This window comes from Harpia harpyja, chromosome 2 (assembly GCF_026419915.1).
Source record: "Harpia harpyja isolate bHarHar1 chromosome 2, bHarHar1 primary haplotype, whole genome shotgun sequence".
NCBI classification, from domain to species: Eukaryota; Metazoa; Chordata; class Aves; order Accipitriformes; family Accipitridae; genus Harpia; species Harpia harpyja.
Window position 1 is genome coordinate 80,078,267 of NC_068941.1, and position 27,067 is coordinate 80,105,333.

The following is a 27,067-nucleotide window of genomic DNA, read 5'->3' on the forward strand; positions in this document are numbered from 1 at the left end:
GACGCCAGCGCTGCCGCGCGATGCCTGCTGGGATATGTAGTGCGCGACACCTTTCCCGGCCTCCCCCCCGGCTCGTCCCAAAGCCGGAGGGGAGAGGAGCGGCAAATCTCGCGATCGTTGGCCGAAGCTCTCGCGAGAGGTGCGCGGCTACCGATGCGCGTGTGGTAGTGCCGGGGCACGCCGGTTTTGGGGGAGCGGCGTTACCGCTCCGCTCCCTCCTCTGCACCCCCCCCCCGCCGGCTCTCACGGGGTTCGGGGGCAGCTCTCGGGCGACTTGGCACCGGTCGGAGGGCAGTGGTCAGGCCCGAGGGGTACTTCGGGCGGGTTTGTCCCCCTCCCTGGGCGCCATTTTGTTCGCCCTGTTTGCACCTCCAGCCCTGGCCCCCGCACGCTGAGTGAGTACTGAGCCTCTCCGTCCCCACACGCGTCCACGCAGGCAGCCAAACCAAAAATGGGGAAGGCAGCTAAGCGGAAGCGAAAGGTCTCGGTGCCCTCCAAGGGCCCTGTGAAGTTAGCTATGGCCATGGTCAAGAGCAACCCCTTTGAGGTGAAGGTCAACAGGCAGAAGTTTAACATCTTGGGGAGGAAGACCAAGAATGATGTGGGGCTGCCTGGTGTCTCACGGTCCAAGGCCATCAAGAAGGTAAGAGGACATTGAGAGTTCGGAGGAAGGATGGCATCTGTAGATGTAGTTGTGGTAGAGAGGTGGTAAGCATGGAGCCATCTCAGGTGAGAGAGGAGACTACTTCCATCGCGCACAGGAGGAGTGGCTGGTCACCTCGCATTGCTTAGATGATGATGAAAAGTCTGCTGAAAATGTTTCCCTCCATTGCAATGCACAGGGTTCAGTAGTGCAAGTCTCCTTTATCACATGTGTGAGAATATTCCCTTTTCAAATTACCTAGGTCCGGAATACAACGGCACATGTTGTCAGAAAGCAAATACTGGACCAGAGTGCAGGTGGTTACAAGTGTTCATTATGTTGGTCAGTTTTGGTTGCTGCAGGATGTTAAGCTTCTTGATAATCGTGCAACGTTGCTGCAATAGTGAAAGCTTGAACAGGCACTAAGGGCTGAATGCAGTGAGAAATGTGTAGATACAAAGAAACTGCCATTGATTTGGAAAGCATGCAGATGGCTTTTTGTGCACTGGTTAAATAGTTACATTGTAGAAGTATGTTGGGATGCAAAATAATGATCTGTCCTCATTGCTCTCATAAGAATGACCATACAACTTAAGGAGAGTAAATCTTTCTATCCTTACACTGTTTTAAAATTGCCTCTTTTTCTTCCTCTACTAACATCACTAGCTACCTGACCAAAACCTGTAATGCATAAGGGAGAACATTGTGTTGTTCTGTGCACCTGGGATTCCAGCAACCTACCCTATCCTTGAATGAAGCGCTGGAATTTTTTATGATCTATCCCTTCAAACAAATCAGGAAACAAGTTAAAACCTCTAGATTCTGTTAAAGCTGAGAAAAGCATAATTTGAAAGTTTGTCCCTGAGATTCTCTCTGACATGTTACATACAATCTGTTGTCAAACAGAATTCAAAGCACTTACTGAAAAGAGAAGTTCTTTTTAAAAATAGTGCAGCAAAAGGAAATGGATAGTTTATCATTTTGCATGCATTGTAAGAGGTGACGCATTACATATGTTTTTATCAGTAAAAGTAATCAATGAGAGAGGACATCAAATAATTGGTAAACAAAAGTACTTTTCCATATCCAAGGTAGTAAGAGATATTAAAGTTCATGCACAGTGTTTAAGCTGCATGATAATTTATATGTTCTGTGCAAGAAGTAAATACAAGGTAGAACTGGCACAGTAGTAGATTAAAATTAAACCTGAGTTCTGGTGTCGGTTACAGCGGCATCTGAAAGCTGTGACTGCTCAAGTGAGGCTGCAGAGGCCTCTTGTAGGAAACTCAGCCTTCTCCTTCAGTGCAGCAGTCTGTGAGTTCATGGTAATATGAATAGCAACAGTACCTTTCCGTAAGAATCAGTTAACATGTTTTAATAAACATGGATTTTTTTCAGTCTAAACACAGCCAGCATGTTCGTTCTTTAGAAACTATATAATATCTTCAGCATGAAATTATAAATTAGCTTTCAGTCTTCATTACTGTTTGTCCAGATTTTAGAAAACTTTATGAATGTTTAATATCATATTTTAAGGTCTTTGAGTTTTATTTAATAGTAAGGTAAATCAAATGCTTATCATTAATTAGTTCACTGACATTGAAAAGTAAACCTGTCTCCTTACCTGTACCATAAGTACAGCACATACTACCTCATATAGGTCTGCTAAACTTCCTTTTACTGCTTTGATGCATAATCTCCCTGTGCTCAACACTAAAGCAGAGAGTTAAATGTATGTACCCACTTGGGGTGGTTTTTAGGTCTTAGGTGACAAGACCAAAAGAGGTTCAGCTGACATTGGGGCTTTTTTGCTTTCTTTAATATGTTATTCTTAGTATACTAAGCTTCAGACAAATTGGAATTCTTCAGTGGCAATGCAGAGTTTTTATATGTGATAAAATAAAGGTGGGATACAGTGCATCATATTTTATCTTCATATGGGCAGCTTATAAGAGAACTTAATGACTCTGAATATGTTGTATGAGCTTCCCATCTCTTTTCTTGTTTTCCTTCTCTTTCATTTCATTCTGATAAATTAGGTTATGTTGCCAGGATACCATGGAGCCTTTTTTGCCTTGGCTTTCAAAGTAGTTGTTATCTTTGTTTTTTAATTTGATCTTTTTTTTTTTTTTCTTCTAGCGTACCCAAACATTACTGAAGGAATATAAAGAAAGGGAAAAGACAAATGTGTTTAAAGATAAACGTTTTGGTGAATATAACACCAAAATAAGTCCAGAGGAAAAGATGATCAGACGATTCACTTTGGAAAGACAGGTAAAGTATAGGAATTTAAAACAAACAATCAAACAAAAAAACCCCAAACCACAAGAAACACTTGACTTTTTAGGTTGGGAGTGTCCACCTTGACAGAGGTGTCATGGCTTAACCCCAGCTGGCAGCTAAGCACCACATGGCCACTCGCTCACTCCCCTCACAGTGGGATGGGGGAGAGAATCAGAAGGGTAAAAGTGGGAAAACTTGTGGGTTGAGATAAAGACAGTTTAGTAGGTAAAGCAAAAGCCACGCATGCAAGCAAAGCAACACAAGGAATTCATTCACCACTTCCCATCAGCAGGCAGGTGTTCAGCCATCTCCAGGAAAGCAGGGCTCCATCATGCGTAACAGTGACTCAGGAAGACAAACGCCATCACTCTGAACGTCCCCCCCAGCTTTACATGCTGAGCATGATGTCATATGGTCTGGAATATCCCTTTGGTTAGTTGGGGTCAGCTGTCCCAGCTGTGTCACCTCCGAACTTCTTGTGCACCCCCAGCCTACTGGCTGGTGGGGTGGGGTGAGAAGCAGAAAAGGCCTTGACTCTGTGTAAGGACTGCTCAGCAATAATGAAACATCTCTGTATGATTAATGCTGTTTTCAGCACAAATCTAAAACATAGCCCCATACTAGCTACTATGAAGAAAATTAACTCTATCTCAGCCAAAACCGGCACAAAAGGGTTTTGCAGGGTAGTGCTTTCCTTTTGATTTTATATGTTTGGAACTTTTATGAAAAAGCAATTTTTTGTGGGAATGCAAAATTTTTCATTAAAACTTTCTGGTTTTGCAAGACAACTTTTTGAAGCAGAAATTTCTTTGAGCACTGGTATGCAGGAAAGACAGTTTTAAGAAGATTCATTGATTGCTTGATTTTCTTTGACTGCTTTGACTACTATGATTTGGGAATTGAATTAGGAAAAGGCAACCACCATCAAGTATGCTTTGAGATTCCAGTACAGCTGTTGAACAGCAGCCATTTCATTTGCTGACTAGAAGAACTCTGTAACTTGCTGTCATTCTGTAATGTAAGTTGTATGTGCAGTAGTGTTCTTTCTGCCTCATCATACTCAGTATCCAGAACTGAGTAGTGTAATATCATATTCTACTTAAAATGTTTATAGGTTAAAGTCTGTTTTGTTAGGCATGAAATGTAGTAAGGAAGAATTGATGTTACTGATACATAGATAAAACTTAAGCTTCCTTGGTTTTTCTGAGTTACTCCATTTGTACATAAGAATAAGAGACATCATACTCCCTCGCTTAAGGTTTAATGTATCTGAATGAAAGTATTGGTCTGGTAGTGCTCTCATTCCAGTGTTCTGTTCCAGCAGAATATTGGAATAAGAATCTCCTCAACTAGCATTAAAAATACAGGCTTTATCAATCTATTGCCTGGGAACTAAAATTTTTTTTTTATTTAATTGGTTTGTTTTACTATTTTTAGCAAAATTATGGAAAGAAGAATATCTATAATCTTAATGAAGATGAGGAATTGACTCATTATGGCCAATCTTTGGCAGAAATTGAAAAACTAAATGATATTCTTGATAGTGACAGTGACACAGAAGAAAGAGGAACACTGTCAGGTAAGACATGTCAGCTAGTATCCCACTGCTGGTTTTATTGTTGGTACATGTACATCATTCATTCAGTACTGTCTTTTAATGAAAAAGAAAATTATGTAATTGATTGGGATGTTTAAGCCAGATTTGATTACTTCTTAACCACGCACAGAACAGCTCTCTGGATTTTAGCAGATGTTAAGTTGGTACTACCTACCTGGCAAGGTTCTTTAATCTATGGGCTTTTCAGCATACAATAGGTACCTGTATTTCGAGCCCTTTGGGCAGAATCTGAAGTGTGAGTTCTCATGTTGCTTTCTTGCACCTCTGCACCTAAATACTAGTTAAAATATTGAAAAAAAATACGTTCCTACCTCATACAAAATGTGAGCGTAAATTGTGTGTCTAGCATCAATCTCTTTTGGTATGGCCATTCCCATAGGGATGGGAATAGCACATGATTGATTCAATAGTTTTAATTGCTCCCATTCTCAAAGAATAGGGAGATACTGTCCCAGCAGCACTCTAGCACTTCTGTATGGATTTGGAAAGGATTCACAATCTACTTTTTTTTTTTTTTTCTTCTAGCTGAATTAACTGCTGCTCACTTTGGAGGGGGTGGAGGCCTTCTTCGTAAAAAAGCATCAAGTGGGCAGCAAGATGAAGAGGAGGAAAAACCTAAATCTAGGAAGGAACTCATAGAAGAGATGATAGCCAAATCTAAACAAGAAAAGGTGAGTTTTTAGCCCTGAACTATAAATGAGCATGATTAAGCAGCTGTCACAATTTCTGTCTTTGCAGAATAAAATAGTAGTGTCATAGAAAACAAAGGAGATAGCTGTCTAGGAGAAGAGTGCAAGCTCCTTGAATAAAGTCCATCTGACTTCGTAGGCATTTTAGGATATGCTTGAATATCTGCTGGTTTTTTATATCCCGAAATCTCCCCTTCTGTTGACTTCTAACTTGTTTTCTGTATGCAACCCATGTGCCATTCAGCATAACTCTATACTGCTTTTTCCACAAAGAATGTTTACACCTTTAAAATGTTAAATATTTAAAATTATTCATTTGCTAAAGACAGCATTTTGGTATTACGCTGTAAATGTTATGTCATGTTCATCTGAACATAACTGCTGCATTTGTTTTTGTTTTGTTTTTCTAGCAAGAGAGGCAAACTCGGAGAGAAAGTGCATTAGAACTCACAGAAAAGCTTGACAATGACTGGAAGGAAATCCAAACCCTTATTGCCCACAAAACCCCAAAGTCAGAGAGAAAGGACAAAGAAGTAGAAAAACCCAAGGTAAGGTTTTGGCTAGACTGCTTTCTTTTGCTCTAATAACTTGTGGTTTTGACTCGTAGTGGCTGAAGCATAAGGCAAAGTTCATCTCTTTGTAAAATAAAATGTTGGCTGCTATTCACATTGAAGGAATGCTACAGTTTTAGGACAGTTTGGTTAGTTGGAGGAATATAAGGTTTTGTATGATTTATCTGATTTTAATTGCCTATTGCTTTTCATTAGTTACCAAATCTGAGAGAGGTTGCAGGTTGAACAACACTGTTGGCTACAGCTTATTTTTGACACGTACATTTTCTTGAAGAACTAAAATTGTTGAGAAGATTGACTTAGTTTGAATGCCTCTGCAGCGTTCCTTGGATAAACCAACTTTTATTTGACAGCAAACGTTTCCTTGTTGTAAATTGGGTACTGTCTGTACAAAAAGTGAATGAAAATATTTAAATTTTGAATAGATATCTTATGGTCTCAAAGCTTTTTCTATCATTCATATTTTTTACTAAGGGAAATGAACTTTTAAATCTAAGAATAGGTATTGTAATACATTGCGCTATTTTTTTTCTTGTAGAAATTTTGTATTACGTTGCAAGAACTTTGTGAATTTCCATTTATTCTTTAGCAGTAGAATTCAGTCTTTGAAAGATTGAAATAATGAACTGGTTTTATGTTAAAACTGTTCTCAAATAACAAACAGAAGATACTGGATCAAAAGTTCATATTCTGGTGTATTGATTTTTGGTTTTAAGATGTTTCATAACATGCTGAATACTCTAGTATGTTGGTAGTGTGGTATCTTAGACAAAGATTTTGTCATCATAGCTTGCTGAAAAGGAAGATTAGATTCCCTTGCTTCATATGTGTGGATCCAATTTAAGAATTATCAAGGATGCAAAGTGTGAATTAGTAATGCTCTATAATATTAACGTTGAATTGGAGAAAATTATCTAGTCGTGTGTAAGAAGAAAAATTCCTAGAACTGAATTTTAGAGAAGCTGTATGGTTTAGTGACTTAAGCAGGTATCAAGAAGACTATTCGCAAGTCCAGTGTAATCTCTGCTAGTGACTGTTTTCCTAAGTATGCTCCTTAAACTCACTGAATATCAGCGTCACTTTTTCTTTTCTTTAAGGTAGACATCTATGTAACTAAGATAACAAAGACTTAGCTAATGTCTGACAGTATGAAGTGAAATGTAAACTATAAATTTATTAATTCTAGCTGCTTTTTGAGAAAATAGTATTTTATTAATAAACAGTATTTTAAAGTTTTTCAATTAATAAGTAAACCAGTTTTTATTTTAGATACTATTTGTAAGTTTTTCAGTTGTAAGTAACTTAAATTGGGGAGGGGGAAATTCCAGGATAATTTCTATTCAAGTGTTCATTCCATTCCTTGTCTTAATACTCAGTTGAATGTTCTTGCAGCTTTCTTTGGAAATGGGCTTTTCCTTATATCTTAAAAGTCTTATTTCTTAGCTGTTAGTCTGGCAGAGGGGGGGCTGCAAAGCAGAATAATAAAACTTAGGATAATAAACAATTATATAAATATTTCTTTAGCCTGATGAATATGATATGATTGTTCGAGAACTTGGATTTGAGATGAAAGCAAAACCTTCAGAAAGGATGAAGACAGAAGAAGAATTGGCAAAAGAGGAGCAGGCGCGACTCCAGAAGCTGGAGGTATACCATTTATGGCTTTAGATTGTTTTGTGGCCTGTCTTTTGGGAGTGACCGCTTATATTCATTGCATGACCTTAGATTAAAAGTGGCTGTACTAAATTGCAGTTCTTCAGAGGGTGAATTCAGGAAATCTTCTGTTTGTGTTTTGTTTGCAATCTGATATTACAACAAAAAACATAGGCTTAGTACTTGACTATTGAAGGTTATGAAATGAGTTGATCTTTCTTCAATAAAAATGTGCTATCACTTCGATTTGCCTTTAAATGTTTTAAATTATTCAGAGTTGAGACGTGTTTCTAAGTGAGTAAGGGGGAGCATCGTGTTGCACAGCAGTTGAATTAATACACTGGCAAGTCATTTATTGTTTTCTTCTGGTGTTGCAAGACTCTTCCAGCAGTAGCATGTATATAGCTTTGCTTTGCATAGGAATAGGATTCTCTTGGGAAATGTTGAATGCTCTTTCTATTACATGGAGCTCTGGGTCTTAGGGAAAGATTGAATAATGTGGTAAATGTTTCTGTCCCTTCTTTTCTTTTTGTTTTGGTATACTAGGGACACATTTAGGACTGCAGGGATTCAGTACCTTCAGGTTACCTCAGAACAGCTCAGTAGCCTTCAGAAAGAAGAATTTTTTTTTTTTTTTTCTTTTCTGTTCTTGTCATCATGTTTGATGCACAGTCTATCTGGCTGCCCAGGTAGAAATCCTCTGGTAAATGATTGGTTCAGATATTGCCCATTGAGGTTATTTACAAATTTAGTGTGTCTTAAAAAAAAATCTTAGGATATGGTTGTGTTTACCACGAACTTGTTACATGTATGGGAAACACAGATAAACACTGCAGAATCATAAAACACTTTAGAAGCTTACATTTTCTAGTAATGACACATTGTCTCATAAGCAAGACAGATAAATTTTAAAATGAGAGAGCATAATGCTTCTTATAAAGCCACTTTTAAAGCCTTCCAAATAAGTTAATCCAGTTGTCTATGTGCTCTTATTGGATTGCACTCCCCACAAAAAATAAGGTATCATCAGCTTTTGCCCATAATTTCTCAAGTTTCTGTTTTTTCTTTTCATCAATTTGTTGAGTAATCCCAGTTAACTTTTTTTTTTTTTCTTTTATTTTCTTAGCTGTAGTATTTGAGGGATCTTCCATTCTGGTGTAGTTACCTGATTGATCTAGATGGCTCACATCTGTTTGTGGTATTTCTTCTAAAACACAGGCAGATCGACTACGTCGAATGCGTGGAATAGATGAACAGGTGAATAAAAAGAAACCCAGCCACATATCAGCTGATGATCTAGCTGATGGCTTTATCCTGGATAAAGATGACAGGCATTTATTGTCTTACAAGGTAAGGTTTAAAACTTCATAATTTTCAGAGTTCTGAAAAGAAGATAGGAAAATCAGTTTGGAAGTGACGTCTGTGGAAACCTCTAGTCCAACCTCCTGCTCAAAGCAGGGTCAACTATGAAATCACCAGTTTCCTCAGGGCTTTATCTAGTCTGTTCCTGAAAAATCTCCAAGAATGGAGGCTGCACATCTCCCTGGGCAGCCTGTTCTACTGACTGTCCTTACCGTGAAAAAGTTTCTCTTTGTATCCAGTCTGAACATCTCGTGTTTCAACTTAGGCCTGTTGCTTCTTGTTCTCCTGCCATGGACTGTGACAAAGAGTGTTGCTCTGCCTTCTCAGTGATCGCCCTTGTAGGTGCTGGAAGGTGGTTATTTGGTCCAGGCTGAACAAGCCCAGGTCTGCCTCTCCTCACAGGGCAAGTGCCCCAGCCCCCTGACAGTCTTGGTGGCTTTCTGCTGAACTTGCTGCAGTTTATAGATGTCTTCATTGTATTTGAAGGCCCAAAACTGGATGCTGTATTCTATGTGGTCCTAAAAGTGTCAAGTAGAGGGGAATAGTTGTTTCCCTCGATCTACTGACTATACACCTGCTATTATAGTAGCCTTCTATGCTGTTAGCCTGCTGGGCTGAAGAGAGGGCTTTAGCACTTCTGGTAATTTTTTTAATTCCTGCTGTATTTGAAATGGCTTCCACCAAATTTCAGCCTGAGGATGAGTGGGTTTCTGAAAGAACCCTTCCCCTATGAAGTAGCTTTGATTAAGGTAGCAGAGCAATATAACCTTAAAGCTGGTGTAGTGAGTCACCCTGACTGTGGTGCACACGTGTGCATACTAATCCTCTTATCCTCTCACATGTAAGTAGCAAGGGAACTGCTGTTGTCCTCGAGGGGGAGAATACAAATGGTGAATGTGAGTTTAAACTGATGATTAATAAAATAAGGATGGGAACAAATATTTATCTGATATGCTGTTTTAATACATAGAAGGAATGTATTATTTTTAACCAAGAATGCTTCTGTAAGTGATGCTGAATCTTTTTTTTCATAACATCTGCTACTAGTTTTTACTTCTGTGTTGATTCTTTTAGTCCTCATATACTACCTCCTATTATTCCAGTTTCTTACAGCCCCTTGGAAATACCCTACTATTCGTATATCTGTATGCATGTTCTCTCTAAGGAGAGTATCCCTTCTTGGCCAGCACTGCTGCCATTCACTGTTTGGTCAGTGTAGCAAGGCTCAGATCCTGTTCATGTGTATTTAATGATAGCTTTGCATGGTTGCAAGCTGCCGTCCCTTTATCAGTGTGAGGTGCTGTCCCTTTATTGGTGTTTTAACTGGCTTATTTTCTCTACTGACAGGATGGAAAAATTAATATTGAAAATGAAGAGCAGGAAAAAGATGAGGAGGAAGAAGAGGAGGAAGGTGGGAAGGAAGATAACGAAAACGAAGAAGAAAGTGAGGAAGAATCTGCTAATGAAGATGAAGAGGATGTTGCTGCAGATAGCCACTCTGATCTTGAATCTGACCTTGAGAGTGAAGAAGAAGCTACAGGGAATAAAGAACAGAAAAAACACAAGACAAATGAAAATGAATCACAGAATGTGAAGGAACTAGATCCAAAAATGGAAGCTGCCAAATCAGAGCTTCCCTATACGTTTGCTGGTAAGCGAAGGACTGATCCAGAGATCTCAGTTGTCTTCAGGGGGTTTATAACCAGCTTCTACCTCTGCCCTGTAAGATCTTACATATTCTTGTTCATCAGTGAAGTTTTGCTTCAAGGTTGTCTTCTACTATTCCAAGAGTAGTCAGTAACTGCTGTTCTTAGTGAGCAGCCCTAGTCATGCTATGAGCAATGGGAACCAGGGCTGTTTCATGCCAGGGCTGTTTCTGCTCCTCCAAGCAGCCTTAGAATTGAAATATAAATACTGGGGAGAAAAATTAAGAGATCTGTACCCCTTTCTGAAAGCCACTAACACATTGGATCCAAAGTTCTAGTGTTTTGCATAAGGGAAGCCAGAATAGTAGTCTATTATCTATACTTAAATGAGAAAAGGTTACTTTCTCTAGTGTTAGGACTGACATTTTTGTCAGAGAACATGCTCGGAGAGGCAGGATTCTGAGGTTTAATCCCTGTGACACAACATCGCAGTACTGTTAGACACTCAAAGTTTGATTCCTTTTGGGTCTGTGCCTAGGAGGAAGGAGGAGGCGCATTTTCAAGTAGTACACAAAACATTCATTAATATTAAGTACATAATGCATCTAACTATTGTCCTGGTGTAGATTTCTCTAACAAAAGTATCTGTCACAAGATTAAACAACCTTTCAAACAACTTGCTTCAGTGCTTGCATTTTTCCATCAAAGCCTTTTAAATTGCACTCAGGTTTTGTGTTAACCAGAAAGCAGTCACATTAAAATAACTCAAAAAACATAGCCAGTTAGGATGTTTTCTAGCATGTGGACTTATGCAAAAGACTAAATATATGCCAGGTTGGGGTTTGTTTGTTTGTTTGTTTAATTATTTTCTATTAGTGGCAAGATTCTTACTTTTCTTAATATCCTTCATACAAAAGCTAGTTAGGTATGAATTGAACATAGAGCTGATTGCATTATGGTAAATTTATGGTTGAATGTGTGCTTAAGTTTAGTTCTGCTTTGTGTGTGTCAACATAGTTGTGCACAGCTTAGGCAACAAATACAGGATGGATTGAATGTTAATACCTTGAAAACATTTACATTACTTTCTGACTTATGTTCATCTATATAATGTTATATATATGCTGATAGGTTATTAGTGTTTAAAAGTTGATTATTTAAAAGCTGTATGGTATCTTTTTTCCTGAATAATAACATTTTCAAATGGGAAATTTGTTAGATGTTCACTTGAATTAAGTATGTTAAGTTTGAGATTTTTGCCTGGTCAATTTTTGTTTTTACTTCCTAGTTCCTGAGTCCTATGAGACGTTTAAGTCTTTATTGGCTGGAAGAACAATAGAACAACAGCTTACTATACTGGAGAGAATTCAGAAATGCAATCATCCAAGCCTTGCAGTGGGAAACAAAGCAAAGTTGGAAGTATGGAGGTTTTGTTGTTTTGTTTTGTTTTAAGTTTAAAATTAACTTTGAATTCCAGAGTGAGTTTTAGTAAGTATTCAGGAAGCAGTATAAAACATACATGCTTCTATGTTGTAAGTAGCAGTAGAATCAACATACCACTCTTCATTTTCTAACTTCCATATCACTGTTCTTTTGTGCTGTTTAAGAATATGTACAATGAAGAAAAAATCCTAATAATTTTAACATACTATGCTTCTTGCAGAAATTGTTTGGCTTTCTTTTGGAGTATATTGGGGAGTTAGCAACTCTGGATTTACCAGAGCTCAGAACAATTGACAAACTAGTCCTGTAAGTAATAAATCCTATGGACTTTTGCTCCTTTATGATTTAAAGAGAAAAGTTACCTAGGGTAAAGCATTTAGCATGTTGTTTGTTTCAAATAGTTCTATAGGGATTGTAGGCAACTAACTGGTAACTCTGCAGCTCTATAGTGTTTTAACTTTGTTTCATGTATTGGTGAGCTATTAATTGTACTGAGACATTTTCAAAACCTCAGAATGTAATTTTTGAACTGCAAAATGCTTTTCATGGGTAGTAGACAAATAATGCCATGTATGGATGCACACTTCTGTATATGAAGCTATTTAGACTACTGATTAAGGATTTTAAGCTTTGCAATGATGGTGTGCAGTTCCTTTTGCAACTTTGTTTTTTCCAGGGGTTTCTGTTCTGAGAATTCACTCAGGGCTAGATGAAAATGGAATTAAAGAGTGTTATAGTAAGCTCATACAGAAGTTCCAAATAAACACTTTGCAGGAAGTTGTCAATTTAGCATTGTTGTCTTCAAATACCTGACAGGCAGTTATAATGACGAGGGCGCCAAATTTGTCTCAGAGGTATACAGCAAAGGACAAGAGTCAATGGACACAGGCTGCAACACGGGAAATTCCAATTAGATGTAAGGAAAAAAAATCTTCACAGCAGAGGTGCTGAACATTAAAACAAGTTTCCCAGAGAGGCTGTGGAATCTCCACCTTTGAAGATACACAAAACGCGACAAAGCCATGAGCAACGTGATCCAGCTTTGAAGTTAGCCATGCTTTGAGCAGGGGGTTGCATCAGATGATTTCCAAAGGTCCCTTCCAACCAAAATTAGTCTGTGATTCCTATCTTGACTTTGCAGGCTAGACAGCTTTCTTTCAGTGAGTTATTTGTATGTAGCTTTCAGCATATGTTTTTTATTTTATGCTAAAGTAAATAAGTTTTAAAAAGTCTGTTATGTGCAGCTTTAGCATTAATTGCTCTGTTGCGTTCGTCAGCAAGAGCACTGACCCGTTGATGCTGTCGCACATGCTGGGGCTTTGTAAAAAAGTGTAAACACATTTTGATTGTTTTCTAGAACTGGGATTTATTATATCACTACAGACATTTTTGACTGAAAATACTGGGAAAACTCTGACCATGCAGACTCTTGACTACATCTCCCTGTAGGCACTAACCATAGGCCAGAAGCTGACCTAACTTTGTGGGTATTTTTTTCTTGTTTTCAGTAACAATTTTTGCTAACCACATGCCGCCTCACATGTTGTTTAACATTGCCTAAGAGTATTTAGAGTAGTGGGCTGCCTAGTATGTGCCGGTATACCTCAGTGCAGTAAAATGTAGAGTTAGGAGAATCAGAAGGATATGTTTTAACCACAGCAGATGATTTGGGAATGTATTTAAAAGTTTTTAATTGTTTTTTATTTAAGATTTAGAAACCACTGAATCAAAGATTATCTCACAAGGCCCAATGAAAAATACATGTCTCTGTAAACTAAAAGTATTACAATAATAATCTATATACTTGTTTCAGGGAATTTGTTATTATTATAATGTAGATGGAACACAAGAAATCTTCCTACAGGTGCTTAAAAATCAGTTCTTATTAACATCAATGGTGTAACTTGATTATGACTTACATTTCTTGTTAATAGGCCATTGTACAATCTTTGCCAGATGTTTCCTGAGGCAGCCAGTGACAGCATTAAGTTTATCCTTCGAGACGCTGCACATGATATGGCAGAAGTAATTGAAGTCAAAAGCCGTGCAACATTTCCAGGTTTAGACATGGTAACGAATGCATACTGCTAGGAAAATCTCTCGTTCTTTCCATTAGTACAGAAATGCCAGTAAATGCGAGATGACGTTAAATTTAATTTTATATTTCAAAGTATGTAATGAATTATTAGCATATATGACTTTTTAGGTTTCTCAATATTTTAAATTGCCTCTCTGGAGGTAAATTGTAACAAAAACCCCCACAACAGCAAAAAAAATCCCAAGAAACAAACAAATAACCACAAACAAACAAACACACACCCCCGACATGTTCTTCAGAATAGAAGTGTGACTCTATGATATTAATAAAAGGAAAATACCTTAAAATTGCCACTCCAGTTTTCATAGCAGAACATTCTTTGTTTTCCTGATGAAACTTAAATGGGTAGTTCTAGGAAGAAGTGATATTGTCAGTTATGTCCTGATTTCTTTAATTGTGTTAAGTGCAAATGTTTAAAAAAAAGTGCACTTCTATGGAGCACTATCTCCTACTTTAACAAAAGTAACAATGAAATATTATTATGGGTATAAAAATACAGCATTTTTTAATATACTTTATATATCATAATTGCTAAATTAATGACTCAGAATTGACCTTGCCTTCTTATATTAGTAATATTTCAAAATTTCAGCGGCCATGCTAAATGTGAACTGACTCCTTTTTCAGTGTCTAGGTAAATGGCTGTTAGGAAATTCAAGAATGGAGCATGTGGGAAATGAGTATTTGTTTATTGTAGTAAAAAGTTTCAAAGACAAACCATAAGTCAGTAATCCAAAGGGAGCTACTTGTTTTCTGTCTCCCAGCTTGATGGAGCAGTGCTGCCTAATGGAATAATTAGATTATTGAAAGAAAATAGACTGAAGAATTTGCCTAGAAGACTTGGTTCTTACAGTATGGAAAATATTTATATTGAGTTCTTTTGAAGAGTCTTTATTCAGGATGTTTTGGGTTTTGCAGGAAATGTATTGTAGAGAGATTTTAACTTCTATTTTTATTTTGTCACTGTCACCCTTACGACACCAATTACACTTCTGACTTCCATTCCCTTCAGTGGACTTTTCCTGGTTTCAAGCCATCATTATCTTTTAGGGTGGAATTATATCACTCTCCCATTCTCAAAGCACTTGTTTAAATGAATGTTCCTTAGACTGGTTGTGTTAGTAGACCTTATATGTGCCTATAGTTAATCTAACCTGAAATTTGTACTGTGGTATTTAGTAACCAGAACAGTTCAGGAGAATATTTGTTTACGACAGAAACCTCATAGGGAGAAACAAGAACTGAAACAATAAAACTTTACTTGCATCTAGCTTACTGTGTAAATATCCACTTAGATAATTTTCAGAATTACCTCGAAACTGATGTTTAACATCCTTATGGTCTTGACAGGAGGTCACTTGTAGCTTTCTAATAAGTCCCCTTTAGTAAAAGTGTACCTAATCACTGTTTAGTTCTTTTGGCTGCAACTGTTATTTTTTGATGTATGCTAGTGCATGAGGATCCTGGTCACTTAATTGTCTGTGTTGAGGACCTGTGACACCTTTCAGCAAGTGTAGCCACTTGCTCATTTGTTTGAGGTGTGAGAGTATGTGATTGTGGTGGACTGCAAGGGGTCAGGTTTTCTTATGGAGTAAATGGGGTTAGGAGGCATGGTTACTTTTTGGTTGTTCTTTCAGCTGCCTCGTTGAATTAATGCAATGTTAGACCTATAATGCATGTTCCATTTTCTCATGTAACTTAAACAGTCGTCTCAAATAGGTCATGTATCATATCAGATTTCTCAAAATTATTTATATTGTAGTATTTTTAGACTACTACATGGCAGTTGCTCATTCATCAGTTACATATGTGTAAAGTCAAGATCCTGGGAATAATGTCTTAACTATATTTTGCCTTACTCTGTTTTATGTGCTATCAGCTTATTTATTTGAAAATTACATCCCTGCTGTTTCCAACTTCTGACTTCTGGCATCCAGTTGTAACACCTGCTTTTATGTACATGAGTCAGCTACTTACTAAGGTATGTCTATGATGTTGTATCTCAATATATAACTTCATTTCCTTGTTTCTTCCTAGCACTCCAAATGTATGTGTAGCTTTAATGTATATATTGGAAATGTACTGAAAAGGCAGCTTTTGTTTGGTATAGTCACAGATAGTAATTGGAAGAAAAAGTGAAGAGGAAGAAACCCTTGCAGAGTATAGTACAACCCAAAAAACCATATCTAATCATTTTTTCAAGCTGTCACACAAGAATTCCTTATATGGCAAATTATGTAGGACTAATTGAACAGACTGATACAGTCTGAAATCATTCATTAGTGATTTCTCTTCCATATATTGAATTTGTTCCTACTGAAGACACTTACTTGAAAATTGGCAGTATTTGTTTTCCTTGAAAATGTACCTAATGCAGTGCATTGCAGCGCAGTTAAAATATGTCCTTATTTTTCTGTCCAAATATCCTGTTTATATGTTTCAAAAGTCTTGAGCTAGTTGTTCTATTACTGTCAGATATCCAAGTTGCTCTGAGCCGTACATTTCCTTAGTTCATTTCTGAAGAACTTATTGATTGTGGTTTAGCACCTTCTAGTGGCTAAACCAGTTCTGACAGACTTCCTACTCAATCCGCATATACTCTTTAGTGAGGGCAAGGGAAAACCAGTATGTTTTTCATGTGATTCCAAAGGGTGTAATTTTACAGATTTTAAATGTATACAAGTTATTAAATTATATCTGCTTTTGGGGAGATTTCTGCTTTTTTGTGATGTATAGACTTTTAATTATTAATATTTTGTGCTTTTTTTTCTCCTTTTAGTGTCGCATCACAACATTGCAAGATGTTATTAAAGGGTTATTTGTATGCTGTTTGTTCCTGGAATATGTATCTCTCTCCAGACGATTTGTACCAGAACTCATCAATTTTCTTCTTGGAGTACTTCACATATCTCTACCCAAAAAACAGGCCCAAGGTGAGTTTGTTTAGAGTAAATGAGTAATAAATTTTTGTATTAGGATTTATCTTTTAAATTTCAATAAGAATATTTCACATTGAATTTATTGTTTTGAACAAAAGACCAAAATCATCTGCTAGGTTAGCCGTACACAACCTTGATTCTTGGGGACCTTGTTATGAACTAGCTCCTCTAGTGTTGTTTGCAGGAAGGAAAGAACTGCAGTTATTAAAGGAAATTAAGTCATGTTACCCACAGTGCAGTATTTTTGCAATATTGTTGTTCTAAATAGACTGTGTGATTGGACTGTGCTCTGAAATTCAGTCCCTAATGGATTCCTGATGAGTACCCTGTATCTTCACAGTGAGGCAGTAGCTAATGCTGCAGATACCCTCTCTCTTCAGCTAATAGCCTTATTGCTGAGATAAATAAGAATTATATCTCAAAGTTGGTATTCTTCCTTTTTATTTATTTGACATAGATTTGTTGTAGTGTAACAGAGGGCAGCTATCCCCACAAGTAGGATTAGTCTGTGCTGTAACATAACTGTGTAAACTTAGCAACTTGCATAGACAACAGGGAGAATAAAATTATCTTTTCAATTTGATCCATATGCTAGCAAATGATTTTTATTTGCCAGTCTTTCTCTTTCTTCAACTTTTTCTTTTGGATTCATTTCTAGCTTTAAAGTTATTCTAGATATGGGGCTTTTTTGTTGACAAGTTTAGCGACAATTACTCACTTATGAGGAGCTTTGTCAGAGCATAGTAACTAATTCATGTGTAAGTATCTCTGCCCAGGTCACTCTGAGTGTCACTTAGCATGTGTGAGAAGAGTCTGCAGGCAGGATATTCTCAAGTGAAAAATTCAATTATTTGTTGGCAAACTCACAAAACATCTGGGATTTAATGATCTATAGGCTACATATTAATACACTTGTCACTCTTGATAAGACACCTGAAGAGTCTGTGTTCTCTAGGTAGTCATCAGTCTGGTGAAGAAGGTTCAGCTGCTGTTGCTGCAGTATTCCAGTACATCTTCAGTAGTACTGAGTGGTTGCTTTGCAGCTCCCTGCTTCCCCCCCGCCCCCCCCCCCCCCCTTAGGATTTTTATGCCTTTTCATGCTGGCATTTTTTTCTTTTGAATTTTTGATCTACGAATGATTCCTTTCTCAACAAGCTTAGCACTGCATTTTCACCTTTATTATTTTGTATGGCTGTACCTTACAGACTTTCTCCCAGCTGCTTCTCACGGCTCAGCAGTTTCCTCTGAAGTGTAAGCCAAGGTTACACAGCTGGGCTGCATCAGAGCTAAGCCCAGGATTCTCAGAACACAGACAGTTGAACTCTTAGAAGGAAGTGGGAAGAGGTTATGGAGTGGGTGGGTTACATAGCACTTAAAGTATTTTCTGTGTTCTGTAATCTCTTGGGAGTGTTTGATCTACAGAAGTTTTTGGTGCAGTTAAAATATAGGATTCTGTAAAATCAGATAAACTATTTTAAAATATTTAATGGTAATTGATGATCACGTGTTAACCATTTTTTTAAATTTCCTTTGTATTTCTGTTAATGATTTTGCACTAGTTAAATTTGCATGGTGTTGGTTTCTGTTAGCAGTGAGGAAAAGTTCAATAAAAGGTATGTTAGAGGCACAGTGTTCTCTTCAAGAATTTTTCAGTCAATACTGATGTTTTGAAGTTATCAAAAGTATTGCTGATAAATGTGATGGTTAGGCTGTCAACACAGAATATTTTAAAATGAGCACACATCCAGTTCTCTGGAATGTTGATCTACTGTCACACCAAAAAATTTCTTGGGGTTCAATTTTGACAGTAAGTAGAATCAGAAAATAGAACTCTTACTGTTTTCATCTTATGAGCTTGATCCATAAATTTCTGACATGAAGAAATTATATGCGCTACAACTTCATAAGAGACTTATTACCTTAAAAAAGGAGAAAAGCTGGAGGTGGAGGGAGTGGGAAGGAATTGTCATTGTTGATAGCCTTAGCTAATGGAATTGTTAATGAGATCTGCTATCCTCTCACAAGTAAAGCAGATAATAAAACTCATGTACCTTAGTTCCTGATTTTGCATATGTCTGTGTGTGTTGTAATCTCTCACAACTTTGAGTCTCAAACTTTATGAATCATTATTTAAACATACTGTCTTCTGGCCTATCTGTAAAGAGCCCTGTATAGGTTCTAGAGCATGTAAATAATCTTAACTTACAGTTTGAAAAAGTTTTGAAGTAAGTTCCATTGCAAACTTGCAGGAGGTAAGGAAAACAAAGACGAAGGAAAAAAAAAAGGTCCAGCACAAAGGCTGCAAATTATTTTCTCCCTTAGCCATGAAATTCCTCAGATGCTTCTTTCATGTTGCTCTATAAGTACCATTTCACAGATCAGCTTATGATCAGAAGCACAGTGATTCTTAAGTGTTTTCTGTATGCCCTGCCCCAGTATATATTCTGTGTTCCATGGTGTTCTTGTTTTAATACTACTTAACTGGAGTGGGAGAGGACTTCACAGTATGCATCTGAGGGCCTGTGTTGAGAGGTTACAGGAGAGGCTCAGTGATGTACTGCAACTGTGGGCTCTTGCTGCTCCAGCTCACTGTGCTGCTTGACCACTTTCTGGTCAAAGCCTTCTACTTGTAACTCCATAGGAAAGTCCTATTCCTGCCTGTCCATCCTAAGCATATCCAATACTCCATCCTCACTGACAGTTTAACTGTGCATCCTGTTCTCCACAGGGTAGACATGTACCTAACATGTCTTCTCTCTCCCCATACTTAGAATCCTAGAATGGATCATCTAGTTCCAACCCCCCTGCCATGGGCAGGGACACCTTCCACTACACCAGGTTGCTCAAAGCCCCATCCAACCTGGCCTTGAACACTTCCAGGGCTGGGGCATCCACAACTTCTCTGGGCAACCTGTTCCAGTGTCTCACCACCCTCACAGTAAAGAGATTCTTCCTAATATCTAACCTAACTGTACCCTGTTTCAGTTTAAAACCGTTAGCCCTTGTCCTATCACTACGCTCCCTGTTAAAAAAGTTCCTCCCCATCTTTCCTGTAGGACCCTTTCAAGTAAGGACTGCTGTAAGGATTCCCTAGAGCCTTCTCTTCTCCAGGCTGAACAACCTCAACTCTCTCAGCCTGTCCTTGTATGGGAGGTGCTCCAGCCCCCTGATCATCTTCATGGCCTTCCTCTGGACTGACTCAAGCAGGGCCATGTATTTCTTATGTTGAGGGTCCCAGACCTGAACATAGTCCTCCAAGTGGGGTCTCGCAAGAGTAGAGTAGAAGGGGAGAACCACCTCCCTCGACCTGCTAGTCACATGTCTTTTGATGCAGCCCAGGATGTGATTGGCTTTCTGGGCTGCAGGCACACGTTGCTGGGTCATATTCAGTTTTTCATCCACCGATACCCCCAAGTCCTACTCTGTGGGGCTGCTCTCAATTCACTCTGCCCATCCTGTATTTGTGCTTGGGATTGCCCCTACCCAAGTGCAGGACCTTGCACTTGGCCTTGTTGAACTTCATGAGTTTTTGTATGGGCCCACCTCTCAAGCCTGTCAAGGTCCCTCTGGATGGCATCCCTTCCCTCCAGCATGTCGACTGCACCACACAGCTTGGTGTCATTGGCAATCTTGCTGGGGGTGCACTCAATCCCACTGTCCGTGTCGCCAACAAAGGTGTTAAATAATGCTGGTTCCAGTAAGGACCCCTAAGGGACCCCACTCGTCACTGGTCTCCATGCGGACATTGAGCTGTTGACTGCAACTCTTTGAGTGTGATCACCCAGACAATTCCTTATCCACCGAGTGGTCCATCCGTCAAATCCATCTCTCCAGTATAGAGACAAGCATGTCGTGCGGGACAGTGTCAAATGCTTTGCACAAGTCCAAGTAGATGACGTCAGTTGCTCTTCCCTTATCCACCAACACTGTAACCCCGTTGTAGAAGGCCACCAAATTTATCAGGCACAGTTTGCCCTTAGTGAAGCCCTGGTGGCTGTCACCAGTCACCTCTTTGTTTTCCGTGTGTCTTAGCATAGTTTCCAGGAGGATCTGCTCCATGATCTTGCTGGGCACAGAGGTGAGACTGACTGGCCTGTAGTTCCCCAGGTCTTCCTTTCTTCCCTTTTAAAAATGGGGGTTATTTTTCCCCTTTTCCAATCACTGGGAACTTTACTGGAGTGCTACGACTTTTCAAATGTGATGGAGAGTGCCTTAGCCACTTAATCTGCCAGTTCCCTTAGGACCCACAGATGCATCTTATCAAGTCCCATGGACTTGGGCACCTTCAGGTTCCTCAGACGGCCTTGAAGCTGATCTTCTCCTGTGGTGGGCAGTACTTCATTCTCCAAGTCCCTGCCTTTGCCTTCTGTGACTTGGGTAGTGTGGCTAGAGCACTTACCTATGATTGCACCCATGCTCCGGTGTTTTCCCTTATTTTAAACAAACCTAATGCTGGTAAAATATTTTTTAAGGCAGTATGATTGAAAACGTAAAAAGAGTTGTTGGTTTTTCTTCCTTCAGAAAGAATGCTTAGAATTGATCTTGTTTAATGATTATTGTTCTTGTTTTTTAGGCTATACTGTAGTGCATCCATTTACACCAGTAGGGAAAAATTTAGAACTGCTTTTGGTGTGTGATAAGAAGGATCTGGAAAGTTGGCAGAAGCAAAATCTGCCATTAAGTACTGTGACTAGATTAAAGGAAACCAGCAGAACAGAAATGAATCATATCAGGTACGTAGGAAATGTGAACAGAAGAAATACCATATCATCTTTTGGGTAATCTCAATGACAGTGCTCTTTTGGAGTAACAATAGGAGTAGTGAGTTGTTCTGCTTTATTTTTATGGTGCTACTCTGCAGCATGTGAAATTGCTAATCTTTTGCCAGAACATTATGCAGGGCGCTTGTTGGAGTGCTCAGCCCTTCCATTCCTTTTCAGTACAGCTGTGAACTGACGAGGATGATGTAGATAGAGGAGGTACTCAGTACTTTGAACTGTCAATCTCTTCAGAAGCAAATAATTGTATTTACATACAAAGACTATGTTAGAAAGTGTCACTTAAGTAATAAAACACTGAAGTTAAGGAAAGACCACAATTAAACATGTTCATTAACCATGTTCAGCCTCATTTTTCACCTTGCACATGTGTTATGTTATAACATTTCAGGGATGAGTAAGTGTTTTGTTATGAAGTTCAAAAAGAAAACCCCAAACCAAAATTACTAATTCTGTTTCAATGAAATTTTAGAACTTCAGAACCAATACCAGAACACTTGTAGAACCAGTATAAAAACTTCTTACTCCACATAAGTGGCAAAGACACAATACTGGCTTGTGCTCTGTGCACTGACATAAAGATTAGTTGCTGTTGGATTTACTGGGTATTTGTTTAGCAGAGTGAAATTTTTAGTCTGAATTAACAACTAGAAACAGCCTTGTAACTGGTTCTGTCAAGCAGTCTTAATAATAGATGCTGCTAACACTTCCAAATTTAATTAATTTGATTCATTTTATTTGAAAATCCACTACAGTTTTTGCAAGTGAAATTGTTAATTCTTTTGTGCGTTAACAGGTTATCATGTCTAGCCCTGTGTTTTGACCTTATTAAAAAATGTGCATCTCTGTATGAGTCTTTACCATCGTTCCATGAAATAATGCATCCTGTCAGAATTCTCCTTGCACAACATGTGCCAGTGAATGAATATCCTGAAAAAATGCAGGTATGTGTTCCTCAGGAATGAAATAATTGATATGTTTGTTTTATTAATAAAAACTAACAAAAAACAAGTATAAGCATCAGTGAGATTTTTTCAAGGGTCAGGTATTTGCCTTCTGTGCTCTTCAAAAATCACAGTGATGTTTCTGTTGAAAAAACAAAGAAGAGCAGAGAATGTTTAGAAAAGATATTTTTTCATTGTGTATCTTGTCTTGCCCCTCTAATTGAAGAGACTAGCACTTAGCTTGTAATAATGTAACAGTCCACGAGTGACTTAATTTGTAAGAACAGTAGTCTGGTCATCCAGTTGCTCTTGTACTTCTGTAATGAATCTGTAAGACCTTGGTACAACCAAATACGTGTGCCAAATTATGAGGTAGTATTTATAACCGTGTAAGTAAAACTAACAACATAATGCCTGGTCAGCTACCTTACTTAAAACAGGGCAGTTGTTTATTTTCTAGCAATGAAGTTCAAATTTTTAATCTGTCTCTTCTGAATGTAGCAGAATTGTCCTCTCCTCAAAGAGGCATCATGAAATATCCTTAGAGAACAAGATTTTGTAACGTAGATGATGCAAAATGGCTTATATTTTTTGCCATCAAAATAAACAAAATGAACAATCATTCTTAAAATGACCCAGAAAGGCAGAGTCTGAGTTAAATTGGCTTTAGTCTTGCCTCTTCCTCTGTTAGGTGAAACTACCTGCAGACTTTTCTGATTGTCTGTGATACCATCTTAATAGACTTCCAAAAGTGTTTAAAAATTATCCAGCCTGGAAGGCTTACAGCATTTCAATGTTAGCAATGTCCTAATGAATAGCAGTGATTTTACCCAGAAAAAGAACTTACAGGGAGAACATTACTGTTGATTCAATTTACAGTAGTTTGTGAATTATGGTGTCTTTGATATGCTTTTAAAGTTTTAATTTGATTTGCATTTTCAGGAATGGTATCACAGTGCTCTGAAAGAGCTAGAGAACAAAGTAAAACACTATACCCCACTGATATGTGAGAAAAAGAAGCCAGTGCCATTGAAGCAGTATACACCTAAAATTGTGAAAGTGTAAGTAAAGCAACACTTGATGCAAAGGAAAAGTGCATTTAAACGTTAAGATTTTCAGCAAGCTAGAAGGATTTGGAAAACAGGACATAAACCAGATAACTGTTTCTCTGCTAGACTTTGTGCACAAATCACAAGGGACCAGCTATTTGGGTGGTAAGGAGGGAAAGAAAAAGGAAGGAATAGAGCAAAGATTGTTTTGCTGAAAAAATAGCACTGGAAGTCAACTCTTGCCCATATAATCAGTTGTAAATTAATAAATTTCAAGATGAAAAGAGGTTGTTATTATCTAGTCAAGTGCTTTACTGAATGCTCTGCCAAGCACTCAAGTCTGAAGAACAAGAGTGAGTAGTTCATATGTATATGAACTATATGAAGGTAAGGATGAATCATGAATGTACTGAGGGATGCTTCACCAGTACAAAAGATAAGGCAGACTATTCCTGTACTTCGCATCATAGATCATAACAAATGATCAGTCAGATTAAGTGTACCTTTAAATATACTTGCCCCGTTCCTTTCTTTCCCCAAACCAAGCAGCTTTCTGCCTTCCAACAGCAGCAATGACAAAAAACATAGGGTTTTTTTCTCCCCTTTTTTACAGAGTTTGCAATGACCATGTGCATTTTTATATTCTGTTTTGGAATTAAATTTTAATAACACTAGTTTGGTTTTGTAAATAATACTATTCTGATTCAGGAAGTTTGCTTTATATTGGCTGCTGACTTATTTAGCCATGTTGGTTATCTACAGGGGCATAAATTGTCTGCCTTATTTATTCTAGTAATTGAAGAGGACAGCTTTCCTCTGCTGTACGCATTTATCCTCAAGTAACTGATCAGACTTTTTCTGTAGAATTCATCTGCAGAGAAGGTCTACAAAAACTTAAAATATATTGGGAGATTCCATCTTTCTCCAGATGTCTTTCATTCTTCTACTCTAGCTTTTTCAGTTTGTTCAAAATGCAGGCTGCATATGGGGGATTGAAGTGTAAATGTTGTCTGCTTGTTGTCTGCATGATGACGACATACACTCTGGTGAGTGTTTTTCCAGTATGTTCATTGGGCAGCTCCTTATTTTTCAAGTTAATCATATAATACGCAGGAATTGCAATACTGAGTTAGTATTCATACAAAAACTCACTCCTTATAAACATGAAAAAGTTGTTTTTGTTAAGGTGTTCTGTGCTCACACATACATTCTCATTTCAGTTTAGAGTTTGGAAGAAAGCAGGGAGGCAGCAAGAAGGAGCAAGAAAGAAAGCAGTTGATTCGGAAGCATAAACGTGAGCTTAAAGGAGCCATTCGTGAGATTCGGAAAGATAACCAGTTTCTGGCTAGAACGCAACTTTCAGAAATCATGGAGAGGTAATGTAGCCTTTGTTTCAGCAGCAGTTTGGGAGTTGTTCTGCTGTGTGTTGATTTCTTTGCTGTGTGCCAAGACTGACAATAATGATCAACCATACTAAAATAAATAAAATTGGACAAATTGGGAAAAACCAAACATTTTCAGTAGAGATAATTTAAAATGTTTTCAACTTTGCAGTTTCATTTCTTTAGTTTAAGAATATGCAGATTGTTTTTATTTAAAGTGTGTGTTGGTGAAATTTAAGAGTTGGGGGGCTTTTTATATATTAATAATTATTGTCTAAATATACTTACTTATTTTCCCTAATACAATCTATCTGAAATATTTTGTGTTGACTGTTTTACAGAGATTCAGCCAGAAAAAGAAAAGTGAAAGAGCTTCTTGGTAGTCTTGCTACACAGGAAGGTGAATGGAAAGCAATGAAAAGGAAAAAAGGGAAGAATTAATTGGGACTATCTACAGCAGGAAACTTTGTTTTTACTGCCATATAAGATACCCCAATCCTACAGCTTTTGAACAGATTTTAATTGCATTCTTTGGATGCATTCCTTTTGAGGAGACATCATCATCAGATCTGTCTGAAAAAGTGAACCTGCTTATTGGAAAAATCCACAGGTTTCCATAAAGAAAATAAAAATAACACTTTTGTATGTGGTATACTTCTGTTTATTTTAATAATAGAGAATATTTGAATGAATAATCAGAATTCTTAAGTGTGTGTGTGACCGGGTGTTAGTCTAACTTGAACTACACAGAAACAAAAAAATTGTACAGCATAAACTTTTTGTTATCTTTTTAAATATTGAATAATTGCAGGCAGCTCTCATAGTGGTAGTATATTTGGAATTTGAGCAGTAACATTTTAATTAGTCTCTGGCATTGGGACATTAATTCATGTATTCAGTGGAGTAATGGAATCGGCTTTCAAGTAGAAGTCCTTTGTTAAAGCTGTACACTCATTCATCTCTTCAGTAAGTTTTGAATTGAGCACAGCTCTGAAATTGTTAATAATCTAGGGTGTTTAACTAGAGTTCCTCAGTTTATTCATAACTGTCTGATTTAAGTGGGCAGTGAAGTCCTTAACTCTCTTCCACTTTATCATGTGTGTCTAATCAGTGATAACAGCCCAGCATGACTTTGGAAAACATCTGCTCTTCAAATAGAGCCAGTAAATACTTCTAATGCTCTTTTTTTTAAAATACTATATTTCTGAAGAAACACTGCAATGAGACAAAGAGCATCAGAGTTACTTAAAGGTGCTAGCTTGAACTGGGTTCACTATTCAGGTATTCACTGTAATCTACCTATTTGGTAAGTTCCGTGACAGTTGTTAGGCATTGAAGAAAACTGTAATGTTTTCTTGGAAAACTTATGAAAATGAAATCCTCTTTTACAATAACGTTCCAATTTCATTCTAAAGAACAAACTATAAAGAAGATCCTATAATGATTGAACTAATGGTCATGGTTCTTTATGAAAACAAACAAAACCCCCAAAACCTCTTCCGTTTTCAAACACAGTTCCTAGACCTGATCTCCTGTGTTTTGGCCAATAGGTAATTCAGACGTGGTAATGCTTACCTAGTGTTCATGAAGAAAGACTTAAATGCTGTCAGTAAATCTGATTTAACAGTTAGGCCTGGTTGTTTCAGGGTGGCTTAAAATGTTTTCTTTGTTCTGTTTTTTTGTTTGGTTTTTGGTTTTAGTTTTTTTTCAAATGAGACTTGTAATGGAAGCAGGACTAAAACTAGGAGGGGATGAGTTTAAATGCTTAGGCTTTACGTTTAAACTCTAATGACGACTATCTTTGTAAGGTAAGTCTTGTTAAAGGTTTATCTATGTATGTTTCTTAAAAGAGAAAAGTACTTTATTTGAAGAAAAGGGCTTTTATTGAATCTTAGTGCAATTGTAGCAGTGCAAGTAATGTGTGATTATCATCAGCTTTTTTGGCTTGCAAAACCAGTTGTATTAAGT

General features: G+C 37.7%; 1 protein-coding gene across 1 annotated transcript; it reads left to right on the forward strand.

The window, feature by feature from the left end:
- The first annotated feature begins 151 nt into the window (after positions 1-151).
- NOP14 (NOP14 nucleolar protein) lies at positions 152-25,749 on the forward strand. Its single transcript, XM_052780610.1, has 18 exons — positions 152-643; positions 2,783-2,917; positions 4,364-4,505; positions 5,070-5,215; positions 5,644-5,781; positions 7,330-7,452; positions 8,677-8,808; positions 10,168-10,471; positions 11,755-11,885; positions 12,130-12,215; positions 13,844-13,979; positions 15,887-15,988; positions 16,787-16,940; positions 21,520-21,679; positions 22,521-22,668; positions 23,611-23,729; positions 24,938-25,093; positions 25,441-25,749. The coding sequence occupies exons 1-18, from the start codon at positions 452-454 to the stop codon at positions 25,538-25,540; spliced, it is 2,604 nt and encodes an 867-aa protein (XP_052636570.1). The 5' UTR covers positions 152-451; the 3' UTR covers positions 25,541-25,749.
- The last annotated feature ends 1,318 nt before the right edge of the window (positions 25,750-27,067 follow it).